The sequence below is a fragment of the Triturus cristatus genome, chromosome 9 (genome assembly GCF_964204655.1).
Source record: "Triturus cristatus chromosome 9, aTriCri1.1, whole genome shotgun sequence".
Classification (NCBI taxonomy): Eukaryota; Metazoa; Chordata; class Amphibia; order Caudata; family Salamandridae; genus Triturus; species Triturus cristatus.
Genome location: NC_140592.1, coordinates 267,468,108 through 267,487,436, shown reverse-complemented (window position 1 = coordinate 267,487,436; position 19,329 = coordinate 267,468,108). Strand labels below are relative to the sequence as shown.

At 41.9% G+C, this 19,329-nt stretch overlaps 1 protein-coding gene across 3 annotated transcripts in view; it reads left to right on the top strand.

Moving 5' to 3' along the window:
• ECM2 (extracellular matrix protein 2) overlaps positions 1-19,329 on the top strand; it is a 190,522-nt gene that overhangs the window by 77,921 nt on the left and 93,272 nt on the right. For all 3 annotated transcript variants that reach the window (XM_085624889.1, XM_085624888.1, XM_085624890.1), the window contains exon 7: positions 2,822-2,979. In XM_085624889.1, coding sequence (XP_085481015.1) covers positions 2,822-2,979 — 158 coding nt within the window. The remainder of the gene's footprint in view (positions 1-2,821; positions 2,980-19,329) is intronic.

The window sequence follows — 19,329 nt, the reverse complement described above, 5'->3', positions numbered from 1 at the left end:
ACATAAATTATAAGGAGAGCTGGGGCAATAAATACTTAATAGATCAAGATACGAGGCACAAACTTAGACAAACTAATAGATAAATGAATGCAAAAAATAGAAGAATATACTTATTTATTGTTATGATAAAAGAAAGATATCACTATATTATATTAGTTTTACAAAAATACATAGGCATTGTGTCTATTTACCGATGGAATACATATAATTCATTCTCTCATACATATTGATAAAGATAACAAATTATAGTAATATATTTTACAGAGAAATTATTCTGATATGGTCATAATCATTCACAATTGTGGCCTAGCCTATATGAATATATTGTTCTACGCGTGATGCGGCTGGTCGCCTTCTTCAGGAAGCCACAGCATAAACAGTCCAGTGTAATGTATGTGGAGTAATCAGGCTCATGACGCTGAGAATGGAGATAGCCCTTGTTTTGTTTTGCGTTATACCCACTTAAAAAGTGGATTTCTCACAATGACAGTACTGGTACATGTATGTTTCTAAAGACTTGTGTAATAATGTTCCCATTCATTGAAAGAAAGGCTAATTATAGTATGGTGGAGGAATATACAAGTAGGACTAAAATAATCTCAAGATTTATTTGACAGGTAAGCGCTGCATATCTCCAAAAAGATGTGGGATCCGATTTGGTGAACTACGATAGTCTCTGGCTCATGGCCTCAATTAACTTATGTAGATGCGAGGCCAAAAAAACAGAGAAAGCCTGGCACTGCATTGTAGAGTGGAACTGTGCACTGAAAGCACACTCATATTTAGGGCCTCATTACGATGATGGTCATGTGCTCATAGAGGAATTGGGACCGACTGATAAGTAGTCGGCGTCCCACCCCCCAAATTACAATGCGACTGTCATGTAGGTGGACTGAATCCAAATTTTTTCCATTGCCGCAGCACAGGCCACAATGGAAAAGCGGATGTTTTCAAACATCCCTGCACCGTGTTCCAGACACAGTGCATGGATGTTTGAGGGGGCAAGCGGAGGCCCACAGGAGATGGTGGACCTGCTAAGGGGCCACAAAGTCCCATTCCGGCTGCCTTTTCATGGCGGTCGGACCGACACGAAAAGGCAATCGGAATGGGCCATTGAAATCTCTATGATGGTGCCTGAGCAGGCACCACCCTATTTGTATGTTGTATATATATTGTAGGGTATTACATTCCGACCGATGGTCTGACGGGCTCCTTGAGCCCATCAGAAGTGCCGGTCGGTCCCTCTGCCTACTGCCTCCCACCACTGCGCTCATAATGTGGTGGTCGCGGCACCAGATGTCTGTCGGTGGCAGTGTGTCTGGTGTCATAATCAAACTCTTAGTGCTTAGACTCTGGTTATTCACCATCTCTGCCAAGCAAGGCTAAATTGGCCATTATCCTTGAGATTCACCTGACTCTACTGAAGGTGTCCTCCATTGCTGATCAATGGTCTTTGCAAGTACAACAAGACCTCGTCGACCATTTGAGGACACAAGCCCATTCAAGAGATGCTGCATCCCATAGAGGGCTGTAAACTCTGGCCCCTCATCATATCTGATGACCTAGAATAAAGTGAAGCACAGATGGTGCACTGCAGAAGCATCACCACAGAGGAAATCAGGAAATGCAAGAAGGGGAAAAGAAGACAAAGGAATCCGTAACAATCTACCAGCCCAGATCCACCAGGCTCCATCATTTTAATAATCTCACAGGGTAACAATCGAAATGTTACATCAATCTTGTTAAGGGCAACATTTTACAGCAATAGCACGGACACAGTTAGGGACCTACATCAGGTAACCTTGTGATAAAACCTGTGACTTTTTCTTATTTTTTATGAAAATCGCATGAATAAAACTAAATCAGGGTGTAATTACTGTAAAACAGTTTAATGATGTACAAGGTTTTTTACTTTTTAAAATATGTGCTACAGATGCAAAATGGTTTATGTGCAGAATACGTTGCATATATGTTTTTCTAATAATTCACATTCTGCTTTTTTCCATTTATGCTTTGAGTATAATGCTTCCGTAATTTGGTCTTGAACAATATTTGTTTGCTTCACTGCCCACTACACAATCAGACAACACGTTGGAAGCATTTGCAGCATTTTTAAGGCAAAGCAAAGTTTATATAAATCCACTGCTAGAGTATTTACTATCATGTTTACTAAAGATGAAAAACCTTTTCAAGTGCAGCTGGTTGTCTAATTGGACAAACGTACCAAACATATTTTATTCTACTCAGGTAATTAGATAGACAATAATATACAGACAAGCTTTTAAGGATAAATTGATAATGCACCGTACTGCCCCCCGCTAACCTGTTACACTGGTATAACAGGGCTTGGTAGCAGGTGGAACCCCCATTACCTCCTAATACAAATACACAAATATCTAAAACCCTGATGTTCAGCAACCAGAAGGATGAGGCAAGGATTTCCTAAATACAGTGTAAGTCCAATATAAAAAACCCAGCTGTCAAGGTTTTCATACTTTCTATTGAATTAACAGGAAATAAAATAGTGATGAGTTCATGAGCTCTTGGAGTCTCCTGTGGTAGATGGCAGTGGCACAGTGGATCAGATACTGGAATTTGCAGAAATATGCCATACTACCTTTTAAAATCATTCTACTTTAATTAGCGACAAGGGCGGCATCGTGGCACAATCTGCATCTTTAAGACAAGAGACATATGAGATGAGAAGTATTGTAAAACATTTGAGTAAGGTGGAAAAAATGCATTTATCTGATCTTGGTGGGGGATACTATTGATCATCAATAACTAAGACAGTTAACGTCTGGATTTATTCTTTCTACAGAGATGCCTAACCTGGTGACCCTGGAACTGGAGGGCAATCATCTTAGTGAAGGCAACGTTGATCCTTTGGCTTTCCAACCTCTAAAGAGTTTGTCTTACCTGCGCCTGGGAAGGAACAAATTTAGAACCATTCCTCAAGGTCTTCCTGCATCTATTGAGGTGAGACTGGACTGTTTTTAACTTAGGGAATACCTTCACTGTGAACATCTCTTTTTCAAAGCTCATTGCTTAATGAGGTACTCCAGCCTGACTATCCTTCAAACTGGTTACATAAAGTTTTCCCAACTAACTTCTTTTGCATTCATAGGGGAACTAGGATGCAATCCCTTCTGTATGCAAGGGATTCTCTTGCATGTGATGCGTCCATAAAAGTTTGCACAGTATGCAGTAACTCCTCTTACTATACACAAAGGTAAAGTGCAGACATATCCCATGCAAAACTACCAGATACATTGCCGTCTTTGGCCTACCAAACACAGCAGCCCACCTTCTTCCTACACAAGTCACAGTGGATAGCACTGGATGTCCAGAGTTTATTACTGCCCATATTCTAAAGGGCAGAGCATGTGGCTCTAACGATCACACTTGAGATCTTCACATACTATATGACACAAGCTATACTTCTGTAACAAATCAGACCTCGTCTTTTAGCAAACAACAAAGAGGCTAGTTTATTGCTCTGAAGATCATACTTCATCTTGTGAAAGATCTGACCTCACCTCTTCCCATACTTTAAGGGGAAGAACGTGTTGCTCTACGGATCGGACCTCAGTCCCAGGGGTGTAGCTTGGTCAATCAGATTGGAGGTGTGAGCTTTACATTTTCCAACAATATAGTGTTAAAACACATGCTACCACAAGTAGGGCACATGAGAGGGGCTTGTGGGGCAATAAAAAGGGAGAGAAATAAAGATTGGTTGGGGTACTAAATGAGATAATATCCAAATGAATGCCACTGTACCCAACTATTACCAAAAAAATACATTTATGAGAGAGGTTTAACACCCCAAACACATCCCCTGAAGCTAGAGCCGTGCTCATGCAAAAAGTGACACAAGGTATACTGCCCCGAGAATTCAGACCTCAACTTTTCCAAAGAGCATAGTTTACTGCTCTAAAGATCAGACAAGCTCTCACTAAAGATCAGGCCTCCCCTCTTGCTGTATTTTAAGGGGCAGAGCATGCACTTCTATCAATCAGATCTCAACTCTATCCAAATCACTGTTGCTATGTTGTGTTGCACAAGGGAGTAAATAGTGCAGAGCCATTTCTACAAAGATGTGGGTCTGCTGCTGTCATTCCCTACACTGTCACTTAAACATGCTGCCTAGTGCTACTCACACATGTGCATCATAGTGTAAATGTGTGCCTGATGTATTGCATACGTTTTCGTTTTGCACTGGAAGGGTATCCTTTGAGTACAGAAAACTATGCTAAATTATACTTTAAAGCTTGTCAAACATTGTATGTGTGCTGTACAGAGCAGCACACGCACAAAGTTTGAAAAGTTTAGAGAAATAAAAATATTTCAAGTTAACAGCTGCCTCGACGAGGCTTTGTTTTTGCTGCAAAGCCCTGTCTGCAAATGTTAGCAGATGGTAGCATGGCAATGCCCATGTACTAGCCATGGTACGCCTCCTTGATGCAAAGTAACACAAAGTGGTGTAAAGCACTACCTTGCTTTACTTTTAGGCAACTTCCAGCAAAAAAGCATGTTTAGCTCTGGAGTGTAAACAATACATCAACATTTTGCACTGGTTTTTGCACTTTTGATGACTTTGCACCAGTGCAAAGGTTTGATAAATGTGTCTCTTCATCTCCCCACTTTCAATGTAACATAGTGTAATGATCTAAAGACCGGAGCTCACTCCTTCCCTCTCATTTCAGTGTGCTATCAGCAGCCAATAACCACCATTTCCCACATCACAGAATAAAATGTGCATTTGTAAGTTTAAATCCATTATCTGGCAAGAAACACAAAAAAGAAGAAGGCACATTGCATCTCTATGCAGGTTCAAGAGCCCATCTTTAACTTTCGGCACATCACACTATCAAAACACTGAATGGAGTGCGAATTCCAAATGGATTGGTACTCAGGATGCAATCCCAACTGTACATACCTTGGGAATTGCAGGAGAGGGGGACAAGAGAAACATCAATAATACATAGCAAGTTCGTAGTATCCCGACTCCAGAGTAAATGGCGGGACTATCCAGACATTCTTTAACATTTGCCGTCATCCAGTGTCTACATTCTCCTCAGTTCCTTCAACATGGGAGCTCGCCATTATGATCTCTAAAAAGGTCCTTGGTGCTCAGAGCTCAATACAGACATTAAGTAGTCCCTACAGTACTTCACTTGGTCCCCAAAATAAACAAGGCAGTGGGTTAATACGGACAACTCAATTCACATACGTTCTTATAAAACAGAAACCTCAGTGTGCTGTCCTTCATAACCTGCTTAATCCATCACCACCCTTCATAGACCAATGTGATGTCCCACACAACAGATCCGCACTAAGGATCACTTCAGTGAATGCAGTGCTCTTCCATGACCACTTGGCCTACTAGAAAACAAGAGTCAGTCTATCTTCACAAATATCAAGCCTGAGCTTTAAATCAATCCTTAATTAAGTGTACTTCACACTTTATTTGAGCCAGCCGATTCTCTGCCATAACTTGACACTACTGTTTGTATGTTGGAGTGTTCTTAATGGAGAATGCTATTGTGTTTATTTTTTGGAAATGCATGAAATTTTTTAAGGATTTTTAAGGATTTTAATGAACTTTGTATACAGACTGCACTTGTTGTTGGTAAATCTCACTGCCATGTTTTACATATTCAAGCTGAGCTTGACACTTAAAGTAGCCATTTTGGATTACTGCTCTAGTCCTTCAATCCAACTCAATTCTTTCGGGACAGATGTGTATTTAATGTAGACCACAGCTCTTCTCTGCATAAACCTTAATTAACTGCACTTGACACTGTATTTACATCCAGGCGATTCTCTGTCACTACCTGACAATACTGGGCCCGAATGACAAAAGTAATCTGAGACAAAATCCTAACTTTACAACTTTAGATAGTCACAAAGAGCATATAGGAGTGATAAAGTTAAGATTTTGTCTCAGTTAAACTTAAGTTTTGGTCTTAAGTTTAACTTAAGTAAAACTTAGATTTAACTGAGGCTAAATCCTAACTTTACTACTCCTAAATGTCTGTTGTGAATACCAAAAGTCGTAAAGTTAGGATTTTGTCTCAGATTACTTTCGTGAATAGGGCCCTGAGTTTGTATTTTAGGGTGTTCTTAAGGGGGGAAACTCAATGTATGCTGCTATTTTTAATTATTTGAGCTGGACTTGACACTTACAGTGAGTTTTATGGATTGGTGTTCTAGACTCACAACCTGACTGGTTTTCCTGCAGACAAGGAGGTATTTAATGAGTTCTGCATTGCTTCTGTGCAAAATCCTTGACTAATTGCACTTGGCAGTCTATTTACGGGCCAGTCAATTCTCTGTCATTATCTGACATTACTGTTTTTGTGTTGAAGTGTTCCTAAAGGAGAACCTAATTGTGTTGATTTTGGATATGTTCTCTGTTTGTAAGGATTTTTCACGATTTTAATGTACTCTTGAATGCAGACTGATCTTAGTGTTTAGATGCACTGTGTGAGAAAAAGCCCTTCTTTGTGGGGTAAACCCCCATTTTTTTTGCTGAATATTATTGCTGTTTTTTAGGCTCTGCTCACTGTGACATAGCTGTCCAGTGCTGTCCAGTGCCCACTGTATGCGCTCTGATCCTCAAAACATTTAAAAATTGGCTAATCCCTGATTGGCATATTTAACTTTCCTATAAGACCATGGTATATGCTGCCCAAAATACACCCATAGCATGGAAAGTTAAATGTCACCTATGGAATCCAGCAGCTCTGTGCCATCCACTAGGGTGACAAGGCACACATGACTCCGGTCCTACAACTGTAGTCGAGCTACAGCAGTGTAAAACTGCAGCCCAACCTGTCAAAATAAGCCTTTTGACAGGAGAAAGTGTTTCTTTTAAATGTTAATATATCAACCCGATGTAAGCCTTGTAGCCCACAAGGCATGGTGCATGGTATTTAAACATGAGGCATGTAGAAATGTCAATTTAACATGACCTTATAGTGACTAGCACGCAAAATGCATTTTCACTGTAGACAGGCTGGCTGTCCCATAGAAAAACACTAGGAAGAGTTATTAAACGTTAATTCTCCTATCTCCAGTTAGGGACCAACTAGAAAACTGATTAGGCAACTATTTTTAATAGTTATTAAAAGCCCAACTTAGTGGTGACGTGTGACTTTTGATAATATTAAAGAAAAGTAACTTCTAAAGAAAGTTACCTTTTTCATGCATGAAGCCACTGTAGGCTAATTTGCATTAGCTTTACCACTGCAGCTCAGTGAGTGATTAGCCCTGATAAGGGTTAAAAACAGCCCCCAGAGCATAGACATAGGCGTAGGCATGGAGAGGTCTTTTTTGTTCCTCGGACAGGGAGACCCCAGAACTTCATTTACTCCAAAGGTGCCTCCCCTGTCATAAGCGTATCTTAGCTGACACCTGAGTAAGCACCCTCTGTCGTCCTAACAGCCAGGCAAGCACCAAACCTAATGGGTAAAACCTGTCCCAAGAACTGGTTTGGTGTTACCAAGGGGGAGGGGACTGTTCATTTCCCTGCCCACACTAATAGGTAGGCACCTAGTCTTTTCACAGGGGAAGAAGGGTTTCTCCTTCTTGAAATTAGTGAGCGAAGGGAGCTCTGGGAATGTTTGCAATAGGGTAAGGAGGAACTGCTGTAAAAGTGGGTAGGGTTACCTTTGGGAACTTTTACCCCATTAATTAGAGAGGAGCCAGGAGTCACCCCCATCCACTAGCTAATGCCAGGCATATGTGTGGTACCCCAAGGCACTTTCTCCAGAACACTCTGGACCTGTGGAAGAACAGAAAAAGGACCAGACCTGCTGTTTGAGGCCTGTGAGGAGACCAGAAGGGCTGGACCTGCTCCCACTTTTTCCCAGGACGAAGAAGTGGATAACATGATCAGTTGGCTGAAACCCAGGGCCACATAAAGCTGCAAGAGACCTATTCCCTCAAGAGCCCAGCTGACCAGTACCAACAGGATCTGACTTGGACCCGGGTGGTGGCCTCTGCTGGAGTGAGTCTTGACCCCCAAGTCCTGCTCCTGGGGACCTGGGACCCTTGCCTGTTTCTACCTGAGCTGGTCCTTTCAAGTTGGGACTTAGAAACATTTTAAGCTCCAAGACATCCAAAGAACTGGGACAAGCCTCCACAGCCAGGGCACAACATTGCTGGGTTAAGAAAACAGGGTATTCCTACTGAGAGATTCTCTGCATAACCAAATCCAGTTCAGCTAGCCCTTGACAAGCCAGCAGCCTAGCCCCACTGGAGGATTCTGAGTTCTAAAAAAAAGGGACTAAATACAAATGTGAAAATCTTAACCGTGCAAAGGTGTCAAGAGTATCTGACTGGTGACAGGACTGCCCTGGGTGCAAAATTCACGTTTGCTGTGTGCCATATTGTACTTTTACACAGAACCTGCATATATTTTCGCGCTCAGTTCCTGTCCTGTGATTTAGTCTGAACTCCACAGACTAGGTCAAACACCAATGTCCCTTGTTATTCTTACTGGTCAGGCACTAACACCTAAACATAACACAAGAATGCAGCTGGTGTTTATATGCACACATGTCCTATCATATAGTTGAGTCCGTGAGCCAAAATCACACACTTGGAACGAGAGTTCCGAGACAAGAGCACTGCATCTGCTGAGATGTAGAGCATCCATCTATGTATGTCAAGGTACAGTGCCTGCCAGTAATCCCAGTGATTATATATGTATATATATGATCACTGGGATATGTTAAAATGCAATTCCCTCTGCCCAAAATCAATTTCTGCTTCGCTTCATGGAAGTGAGAGCATTTTCCACGCTCTCGCTTCCATGAAGCAGAGTTTGCTATGGCTTGGTGGGAGCAGGGCTTTCGCCAAGCCATAGCAAACCCCAATGTCCAGGGAGTGGGCACCCCGGTATATTGCTGTAGCCGTCCCCGGGGGATGGCAGTCCCCAGGGACATTTTTGGCTCCAGGAGGGAGGCTGCACAGCCCCACTCCCATTTTTATAATAGATATGGGAAGGTGGTGGTCCCCGGGGCAGTTGGGGGCACGCGGCCCCCGCATTTTTTAATACTAGCCCCGGGGAGTTCCCCAGGACTGCGTGGGGGGCTAGAGCCCCTGCTCCATATTTCAATATGGTCCAGGGGAGGTGGCGGTCCCCGGGGCAGCGAGGGGCCATATGGCCACCGCATTTCAGATAATTAGCACCGGGTAGGTGGCAGTCCCCAAGGTTGCATGGGGGGCTGGATCCCCCATGCATTCTAATTCAAAATAGGCACGGGGAGGTGGCGGTCCCCGGGGGATGCCCAGCCCCCTACACTTCAAAGTATTAGCCCCGGGGAGGCAGCAGTCCCCTGGGCTATGGGGGCCATGCGGGCCCCTATATCTTTATTAGTTATTGCCCCCAGGACCTGGCCCACCCGGGGGTCTAAAGGAAAGCAGCGCGGGCTACCACGTTTCGTTTAAAAAAAAAAAATTCTGCCAGAATCCCGCCAAAAATAAAAGATGCATTTTTTCGGCCCTGGGGATACCTGTGGGACCCCCTGAACAGGTCTAGGGGTCAGAGTGTTTATACCCTGACCTGTTTTCTTGTTTTTCCACCTTTTATCTTGTGACTCACCGGAGTCACAGATGGCTGCCAAAACTTCCTGGTTTGAAGTGCTGGCAGACAATTAGATCACAGGCACAAGATCGGGAGGGTTCGCGGATTCACCCTCCAGACCAAGAGCTACCTTTCTGCCAAATTTGGTGTAATTCCATTCAGCAGTTTGGGCTGTAGCTGCGTCTATAGTTTCCTATGGAAATTAACATGGAGAAAAAGCATTTGGCACCCCCTTTTTCTCAGGCCCGCTTGACGGATCACTCTAAAATTGACATGACATTAGCTGACGTGACTGCCCCATTAGTTTTGAAAATTTCACAAAGATTCATCATACGGTGCCAAAGTTATTGGCAAATCAAAAGACCCTTTCAAATGGAAACTAGGTCCTAACTATAACTACCTACTGGCGACTGTCAGTAGCCAGTAGGTAGTTATAGTTAGGACCAAGTTTCCATAGGAAGAACATTTTTTGTTTTGCTTATAACTTTGGCGCCGTTTGATGAATCTTCCTGAAATTTTCCAAACTAATTCTTTGTTCATATCAGCTTCCATGTTGAAAGTTTGGGTGTGATTCGCCAAGGGGGGCCAAGAAAAAAGGGGGGCCCAAAACATGTTTTCTGCATGTTAATTTCCATAGGAAACTTTAGACAAGGCTACAGGTCGAACGGGTGAACTGAATTACCCCAAATTTGGCAGGGAGAGGGTCTTGGTCTAGAAAGCACACTTTTGTTTATTTGGTGTGAATCCGTTCAGTAGTTTTGGAGAAATATTGAAATTTACAGATATCGATATTTGGGAATTCTGCTATCTAATTGGCTGAGGCGTTACGAGCACAAGCTTGCTGCTTATTGGTTAGGAGCGCTGCAAGCGGTTGCAACTAGGAAGCGTTGGCCGCCATTTTGTGATTCTGTCGAAGCGAGTAAGGGGAATAAAGGGCAAAAAATAGGAAAGAGGAGGGTAGGAGCACTGTAACCTCTGTGGGGTGTTTAGGGTGTGGTACAGAGGGGGTGCGAAGCAAACTACTAATCCCTACCGGTCTGAAAGTGCTGGGTACGGAAATTAAGTGAGGTATTGTGTAGAGTCTGATGCTGCTAAGGTGAGCTGCTGCGGGACTCGGGGATTAAAGCATGAGCCCAAACTGTGTGTCTTATGTTGTGAAGTGAGGTGCCCTTACCGTTGCACCACACCTGTGGAAGTAGTGTCAGCATGTGTTTATATCCTCTAGGACGAACTACTGACCCCTACTGGTCTGAAAGTGCTGGGGTATGGAAAATATGTGAGGTATTGTCTAGAGTCTCATGCTACTAAGCTGAGCTGCTGCCAGACTCCGGCATGAAAGCGTGAGTCCAAACTGTGTGTCCTATGCTGTGAAGTCATGTGCTCTGACCGCTGTGCCACATCTGTGCAAGTAGTGTCAGCATGTAGTTATACCTACTCGGAGGAACTTTTGTTTCGAATATTGTAAGTTGTATATGGTGTTTAGGGGGTGTTATACAGTGAGTGCGAAGGTAAATTCACGCGTATCAAATCAATTTGGTATTTGGAAAGTGCAAACTACTCACTCGTACCGGTCTGATGGCGCTGGGGGCGTAAGCTGAGCTGCTGCTGCCGGAGTCGACATAAAGGCGCTGAACTAGTGACCTCTACGCTTTGTTTCGAATATTGTAAGTTGTGTATGGTGTTTAGGGGGTGTTATACAGTGAGTGTGAAGGTAAATTCGCGCGTATCAAATCAATTTGGTATTTTCGAAAGTGCGAACTACTCACTGGTATTGGTCTGATGGCGCTGGGGGCATAAGCTGAGCTGCTGCTGGACTCGGGGATAAAGGCGCTGAACTATTGACCCCTACCGGTCTGAAAGCGTGGGGTACGGAAATTAAGTGAGGTATTGCCTAGAGTGTTATGCTGCTAAATTGAGCTGCTGCTGGACTCGGGGATGAAACCGTGAGCCCAAACTGTGTGTCCTATGCTGTGAAGTCATGTGCTCTGGGCACTGTGCCACACCTGTCCAAGTAGTGTCAGTAATATTTTATACGTAGTAGGAGAAAGTTTTGTTTGGAACACGGTAATTTGTATATGGTGCTTAGGTGGTGCTATACAGGGAGTGCGAAGGTAAATCAATACAGTGTTTGTAAAGCGCAAATTACTCACCGCTATGGGTCGGAAGGCCCTGGAGGCCGGCGTGAAAATGATGTGAGTTATTAAGTGAGCTATTGCCCAGAGTCACATGGTGCTGAGCTGAGTTGCTGCCAGAGCAGGGGATTAAACTGTGAGGCCTGTGCTCTGAATCATGTTGTCTGGCTGCTGTGGCACACCTGTCTAAGTAGTGTCAACATGTGTGCATATGTACTAGGAGGAAGTTTTGTTTTAAACAGTGTGAAGTCTATAGGGTGATGGGGGGTGCTACAGAGGAAGTGTGAAGTTCAATTCTGCCGTTTCCAATCAATGCGGTATTTGTAAAGTGCAAACTACTCACTCGTATGGGTCTGGAGGCGCTGGGGGCCGGCATGGAAATTAAATGAGCTATTGCTCAGAGTCACATGGTGCTATCCTGAGCTGTCGCTAGAGTCGGTGATCAAAGCGAGAGCTCTGTGCTCCAAAGTCAGATGGTGTGGCCGCTGTGCCACAGCTGTGTGGAGAATACATTTTGGCGAGGGTGCGGGAGTTGCCGTTACCTGGCCCTAAAATAGCGGGCCTAAGTTGTCAGTTATAAGGCGGCTCTAAAAAGAGCCCTTGTGTTTATTAGTGGGAGCTACATAAAAGTGCGGATACACAGCTTCAGGTTATTCAGAAAAACTCGATTTCCCTGATCTGTGAAGTGTACTCCATCACTTCTGTAGATATCAGCCACATCAAAACGTATGTTGTTGTTGTAGATCGACCCCATTCTATGGTCTCTGAGGTATGCAGACACAGCTTTGTTGACATTCTTCCTAGATTTTTCAATCTGAGGACAAAATTGGTTTGACCATTTCCACTTCTGTCTTTGGCATATATTGGATTATACAAAGACAGTTTGAGGCAAAAGCACCATCAATTGTCAAAAGGTGTCCTTCATTAGCATTTCCAAACCTACCCCAGTCAATGTGCCTAGGTCGTTTCCACCACAATGCACAATCATGAGGTCAGGGTGTTGGAGATGCAAACAGGTTTCAACCAAAGGCAACAATTAGTGCCACTTCAATCCTCTCTGTGCAAACCATTTGAACTCCACATTTTGTAAACCTAGGTCTAAGTCAATACGTCTCTGTTCTGCATACCTCTTGCACCAGAAACATATCTATGTCCCATGATCCACACTAGCATTTTGAAGGTATGGCTGGAAGGTATGGAAAAATGTCTGTAGCTCATGCAGTTCCTTCCTAGAATAAGAGATATGTTTAAAGATGAGGAAAAATCTTTTTTTTCCCACAGAAAACGATAATTGATTGGAAGATAAGAAGCATTGGGTACTAAACACTAGGGTGCATATTAGTTGCGTGAAAAAGCATGTTTGCCATTGGTTAATAAAGAGCAGTCTAAACGTGGAGTCCATACGATAGGATGAAATGTGCTCAGCTCAACCAGACGTGCTACTTGCATTTGGAAGGTACATTTGGAACTTAAAACAATGGTGAACTTTTAACCCGCAGGTGCTGTTAAATGTTGGAGAATATGCTGAAAAAAAAAACGTTACGTTTAAAAAAAGCATGAACTTTGAACCTGCAGGTGTCGTAGAATGTTCCAGAAAGTGTGCTGATAAAATAGGTTGAACTTCTGACCTGTATGTGGCGCGGAATATTAAGTAGCTTTTCAGATGGAAAATTCAAAAATAACCAATGGAGATAAGTTTTAGAATGTCGATGAAGGAATGAAGTATTCTGATTTGTTCTTTACATGTATTTATGTGTGGAGCGACAAAGAAATTGTGCCAGCACTGGTTCCATTCTTGATGAAAGCGGTGCATTACATGTACTGTGTGACAAAGAAAGAATTGCATGCGTATGTGACATTTGAAATCTGCATACCAACTACAAAGGTGAGGTAGAAATGAACAAGGTGTGTTATTTGTTCTGTAGTAGTGATTAAGGATGTGAGGTGAGATGTTTAAGTTTGAAAGTATTTTTTATTTCAAAATAATATACTGTTAGTAAAGTGTAATGTTTCATATTGGCTATAAAATATGCATAAAGGTTGAACTGTTGTTAAATAAATACTTTATATATGTTTAGGAATTTTTCACAAAGAAGAAGTGTAGTTTGTCATCTTTAAAGGACTGTATGGTTTTGAAAATGAGGTACTGCGTTAATTTGGGTTTGCTAATGTATTCAGGCGAGATAAACAAAATGTTCCACGTTTGCAAATTATACTTTTTGTGGAAGTAGTGGGGAGGGGGCGTAGGAGATGTATTTGTTATTAAGTTAAAAGAGATAAAACTAAACCCAGAAATGTTATGTGGACAGGTTGTGGTCTCGTTTTCGACAGTGAGATGTAGATTTGAATATAAGTCTAGGTAGGTTGTTGTACTGTGAGGCCGTCTACAGTGTTTGGAGATTACATGGAGGAGAGATGAAGATAGTAAAACTGATACGTTCCTTTTATATGTACGCATAGTTTGCATCATTTGATCATGGGTTGAGATATAATATGAACATGGTTTCTGGTTTGCATTTGGGTATAGTTAATAGTTTTAGTAGTTTGTGACTAGTGAATAATAAAAAGGTAGATATACTAAAATATATGGTAGTAAACGTATTAATGATTGTCTGTTCTTATGAAATAGAAGTGGTTGGGGAGTGTTTCATTAGAAGAGATGTTTCATAAATGTGTGAGAGATAAAAAAGTAATGAAAATGTTTGGTATATTTTCTGTATGACTTTCTTGACATTAGTAAACTACATGTGATTATAAGTGCTACTAATTGTCAGGCTGTGTCCCTGTGCTGAATATACGCAGGCGTTTAAGTGGTCCGGGTTTTACCGGTGCTCAGCTTCACTATCCCTTTGAGACACTCGTCAATTTTTTCATTACATTTAATGTCCTTAATATACATACAGTAAAGGGACGGTATATCAAAAGTTTGGGAATTAGAACTTTGTTTACTCTCCCCATCCTCTGCTATACACTCTACAGAGTGTTTATAGGACTTTATTAACATACAGATGTCTAGCTAGTAAAGGTGGTGTAGTGCCTCTGGGCCCATTTATAAACCATGCTATGGGATGGTTTATGTTTTACCTGCCAATTTGCATGTTTGAATACATTTTGCTGATAAGCGTTCCGGAAGACACCTGTTAAAATTAAGCCAGTGTATGGGTATAGTGGCGCTACTAGGAATGGTGGGGGTTTCTGTTTGATTTCGTACGGTTAAGCAAGGGCAGGAGTGGGGGTTGGGGTGGTGGGTATGTTGGTGATTAAAACACAGACATTAGTAACGTGCAGATGTCTAGGTACTAAAGGTGATGTAGTACCACTAGGACCATTTATAAAGCGCCCTATGGCATGGTATATGTTTTATCTGGAAATTTGCATGTTTTAATACCTTTTGTTGCTGAGCGTTCCGGCAGATACTTGTTGAAATTAAGTCACTGTATTGCTATAGGGGTTCTACCAGGTTTGCTGGGGCTTTTTCTTTGATTTCGTAAGGTTAAGCAAGAATGGGGATGAGGGTGGTGTAGTGGCACTGGGCCCATTTATGAACCGCTTTATGGTATGGTATATGTTTTACTCACAAATTTGCATGTTTTAATACCTTTTGGTGATGAGTGTTCCAGCAGACAGCTACGCAAATCACACAACATTTCTGTAGATAACAAATCTTTGTGCTGATAGACACTCTTGCACTGTGGTAGAAGGCTGCCAGCATTGATGGCAAATTATGAAAGTTGGTTGCATTGAAGACTTAAATGGAAGCTTGGACCGTTTCTTTGTTACTATGGTGCAGTCAGGGCTCTAAGTGGGAAAAAAACTGGGGGTGCTTTAAAAGGGGTGGGGCAAAACTGTTAAAGGGGTGTGGGCTATCCAAGTATGGGCATGGTCTACATCAAGATAACTAGGATTGTGTGCTTAAGAAAATCCCCTCCAATTATCCTACGTTCGGAAAACACGCTCTTTAAAGGATTTCCCTTCCTCCTACAACGTGGCTCAGCAAGCATGATGTCTCCACTTCTCAGTAGTGAGCAAAATGAGCATGCACACATCGATGTGCATGCTCTCACTGCAGTCCAATAAAAAAAAGAAAACTGACTACCTTTGCGAGGGCCGAAAATAGAGCCTGATAGAGACCCGTTTCAAGGCCTCCTGAAAATAACTGCCAGTGCTCAGACCTGGCCCACTTAAAGCCCTGCATCCATCCATCCTAAGCAGTGCGCCATCCAACCATCTTTCAATTCATCCATACATTCTAACCTACATACATACATACATCTGTCCCTGCACTTATCCTAAGCATCTATCAGCATATTCGCCTATGGTAAGCACTGTGCCATCCATCCAGTCATACGCCCATATATCCATACATACATCTGTCCCAGAACCAATCCTATGCATCTATCAGCCCACCTGTCTATCCTAAGTAATGGTCCATGCATCCATTCATCCTTCCATCCATTCATACATCCATACATCCATCCTTCTAGCTATCCATTCATCCATCTGGCCATCCATCCACTCGCACTTTATTCAACTATCCGTTCTTATTTCTGTGCACCCTCCGCCCCCGATCCTAAATACCGCATATTATACTCATCCACCCAGCCTCTTAAGGGGCCGAAAAGGCTGGCGATAATTATTGACAGGCAGATATTTCTGATAATGAACAAGAAAGCTTTGAGTTTCTCTTTGTGGACCATAGTTCACCAACCTTCTCTGGTGGTGTTTTAAACAAAGGTTGATCCAGTGAAAGAAATGTAAAGCAGCTTTTCAAGGTAAGACGTTAATTTAGAAACATAACGGGACATATTATCAAGAACAGAGTTAAAATTATTGCCGCTTTGGCGGCAGGAAACTGCAGCTAAAGCAGCGATAATGGGCTTGATAATATGCCATTGTGAATTCCCATAGCAGCCCAGGTTCTGGTGTGAAGTTGGGCTTCTATGGGAATTCACAAGGGCATATTATCAAGCTCATTATCGCTGCTTTAGCGGCAGTTTCCTGCCGCTAAAGCGGCGATAATTTTAACGCCATTCAAGATAATATGCCCCTAAGTGAGCCAGGCAAAGTGTGTGTTTTCGTAGCACTACAACAAGACACTGTGAAAGGTGAGAGCAGGGTTGTGCTGGAGCTGGCTGCGTGTGGTCATCTCCAAAGGCGCAACCAGAGCGAAATTTCGGGGGAAGGCTAATTCCTTAAGCAATAGGCAGAGTGGGGATGTAGGGGCTCTAAAAAGGGGTGAAAAAGAACAGAGCATCATTTACAAGCAAATGGTCTTTTGAAGACCTGTGAAGTACTCGGGTGCAGCTCTGTGTGTGCGATTGGGAAGCTGTTTCAGGGAGTCCGAGGCAATGGGCGTTGCGCGCCTGGTGGTCTCTCTGCTAATCACGCCACGATGATGTTGCTCCTGTGCTGCAAAAAGAGAAGAGAAACCGTGAGAGAAAATGTCTCTCTTTAAAGGATTTCTTTTCTTATACATCGCGACTCACCTGGCATGATGTCTGGACTTCTCAGTAGTGACCAATGTGCATGCTATCAATGTCTCACTACAGTCCAATAAAAAAAAAAACAACGGACTACCTTTGCGAGGCCTGAAAATAGAGTCCCATAGAGATCAATTTCGAGGCCCCCAAAAATAAACTGCAGGTGCTCAGACCCCCACAGACCCCCAACTTAAAGCTTTGGGTGCAGTGTTATGTTTGGGAAGTTGTAGATAAAATTGTTAGGCTAATAATGGTAATTTTTCTGTGTGCCGTTTGGTTGATAATATCATCCTAAGTACATAGATTACAATTTAAAAAAATACTATCTATAAAGTTGTCTACGGTGGGTTGCAGAGGAAGTGCTGTGGGGTGGTGGGGTGCGGTGGAGAGGTGAAAAGTGCGAGGTAGTGCAGTTACATGTAAATTGTAAAGGTGTATGTAAATAAGTAAATAAATACTTGCTGTATGTTCTATGGCACTACCCGTTATCCTACTGCTCCCCTGCCCTACTCCATCACATTGCAGCACTGCCTCTGGAAGCCATCAGTAGAACTTATGTATTTGTATGTTATTATTTTAATATATTGAACTGATGTAAAAAATAATTGAATCTATTTTTTTGCCAGAAGATATTTCGTTTGGATTAAAATTTATACTTATATTTATTTATATTTATATATTTGAAGAAAAGGAAACATTTTCAATTAGAAAAAAATGAGACTACTACACAAACAGTTTCTTCTGGTAAAAACACTAGACAATTTCTGAAAAAAATATTACGAATATTTAATGAAAATAACATCACACAAAGGAAAAAGAAGAATTTTTCAAGTAAGGAGAAGGAGACTTCAATTTCACATACCAGGAAAAGAGAACATGATAAAGAAACAGTATGTGTTACCCGGAGACAAAAACAATTTCCAGAAATTCGTCAGAAACTTTTTCGAACAAGAGTGATTCAGAATTTAATGAAAACATGCTGCAAATATAAAAAGAAAGTGCTGCAATTCAAACAGAAGCAGGGTATTTAAAGTATAGTGGATAATGCTTTCACTTTAAAACAGAAGTTATTCATTGTGATTTTGAAGAGGATCAAAGTGTTGGATAAAGTAATCAAAGTGTTGAAAGAGAAAAGTAGAAGAAAAAGACTTGTGAACAGAACCAACTTTTGCAAAATCTTTAGTGGACATTGGAAACATACTTCTACTAGTGAGCCTTTTTTTAATGAGAAAAGTTACTCCCAGGAAAATAGTTTACCATTTGCAGTTGATACTGGAGGTTGTTGCTACGAAGTTCAGGATGGTTGTCCCCTTCTAAAAGAGGAATTGGTTGGTAAAAGTGCAGAAGAGTTAATAGCTGAAGAAGTGCAAGGGAAACGTACACAAGCTCCTGTATATAAGTGGGGTTGTAGCAGTATTTGTAGTATTCAACAGTAATCTATTGATATAATGCGAAATGTGCTATGAGAATATACACAGAAAAGTATTAAACAGAAGATTAAGTTGTTGCAAGGACTAGATCTATGCAATGTAAGAAAATATACTGAAAAGCATGGGCATTCCCTGGCTTGTCTTTCAAGAAAAGTGTGTAAAAGTGTTTTTCATCACTTGAGGATGTTAGCAGTACACCATTCAGAAATGCGGAAGTTTGGAAGGAAACTGTACTCTCTAAAAAGTCCTGCATTATGTTTAAGTGAACTGAATACAGCTCTTTTACATGGTTCTTTATCAGATGTTAAAAAAAAGTGTGATGATATTGAAATGCAATATTTTGGTCCAGAAGAGCAGTCCATAGAAAGTGAAAGTTTGACAATTACAGATGTTGAAGGAGATGGGAAAGTGATTAGCACTGATCAGTTTGAAGAAGAAATTGGAAAGTTTAATGTAGTGTGCTCTGAAATACCAAACTATGTTTGTGTTTGTTGTCGACGTACTCATTATAAAAGTCAAGCTAGGAATGTTGATTTGTATTTGAAAAGTGAAAAGGAGAACAATAGTAAGTGGGAAGAATTTGCAACTTATTTGTTGGTGGAAGGTCGATTTGAGATAGGTAGTGATCAACGTACATGTAAATATTGTTACAACAAATTAGAAGAGATCAAAATGCCTGCTAGAGCAGTACA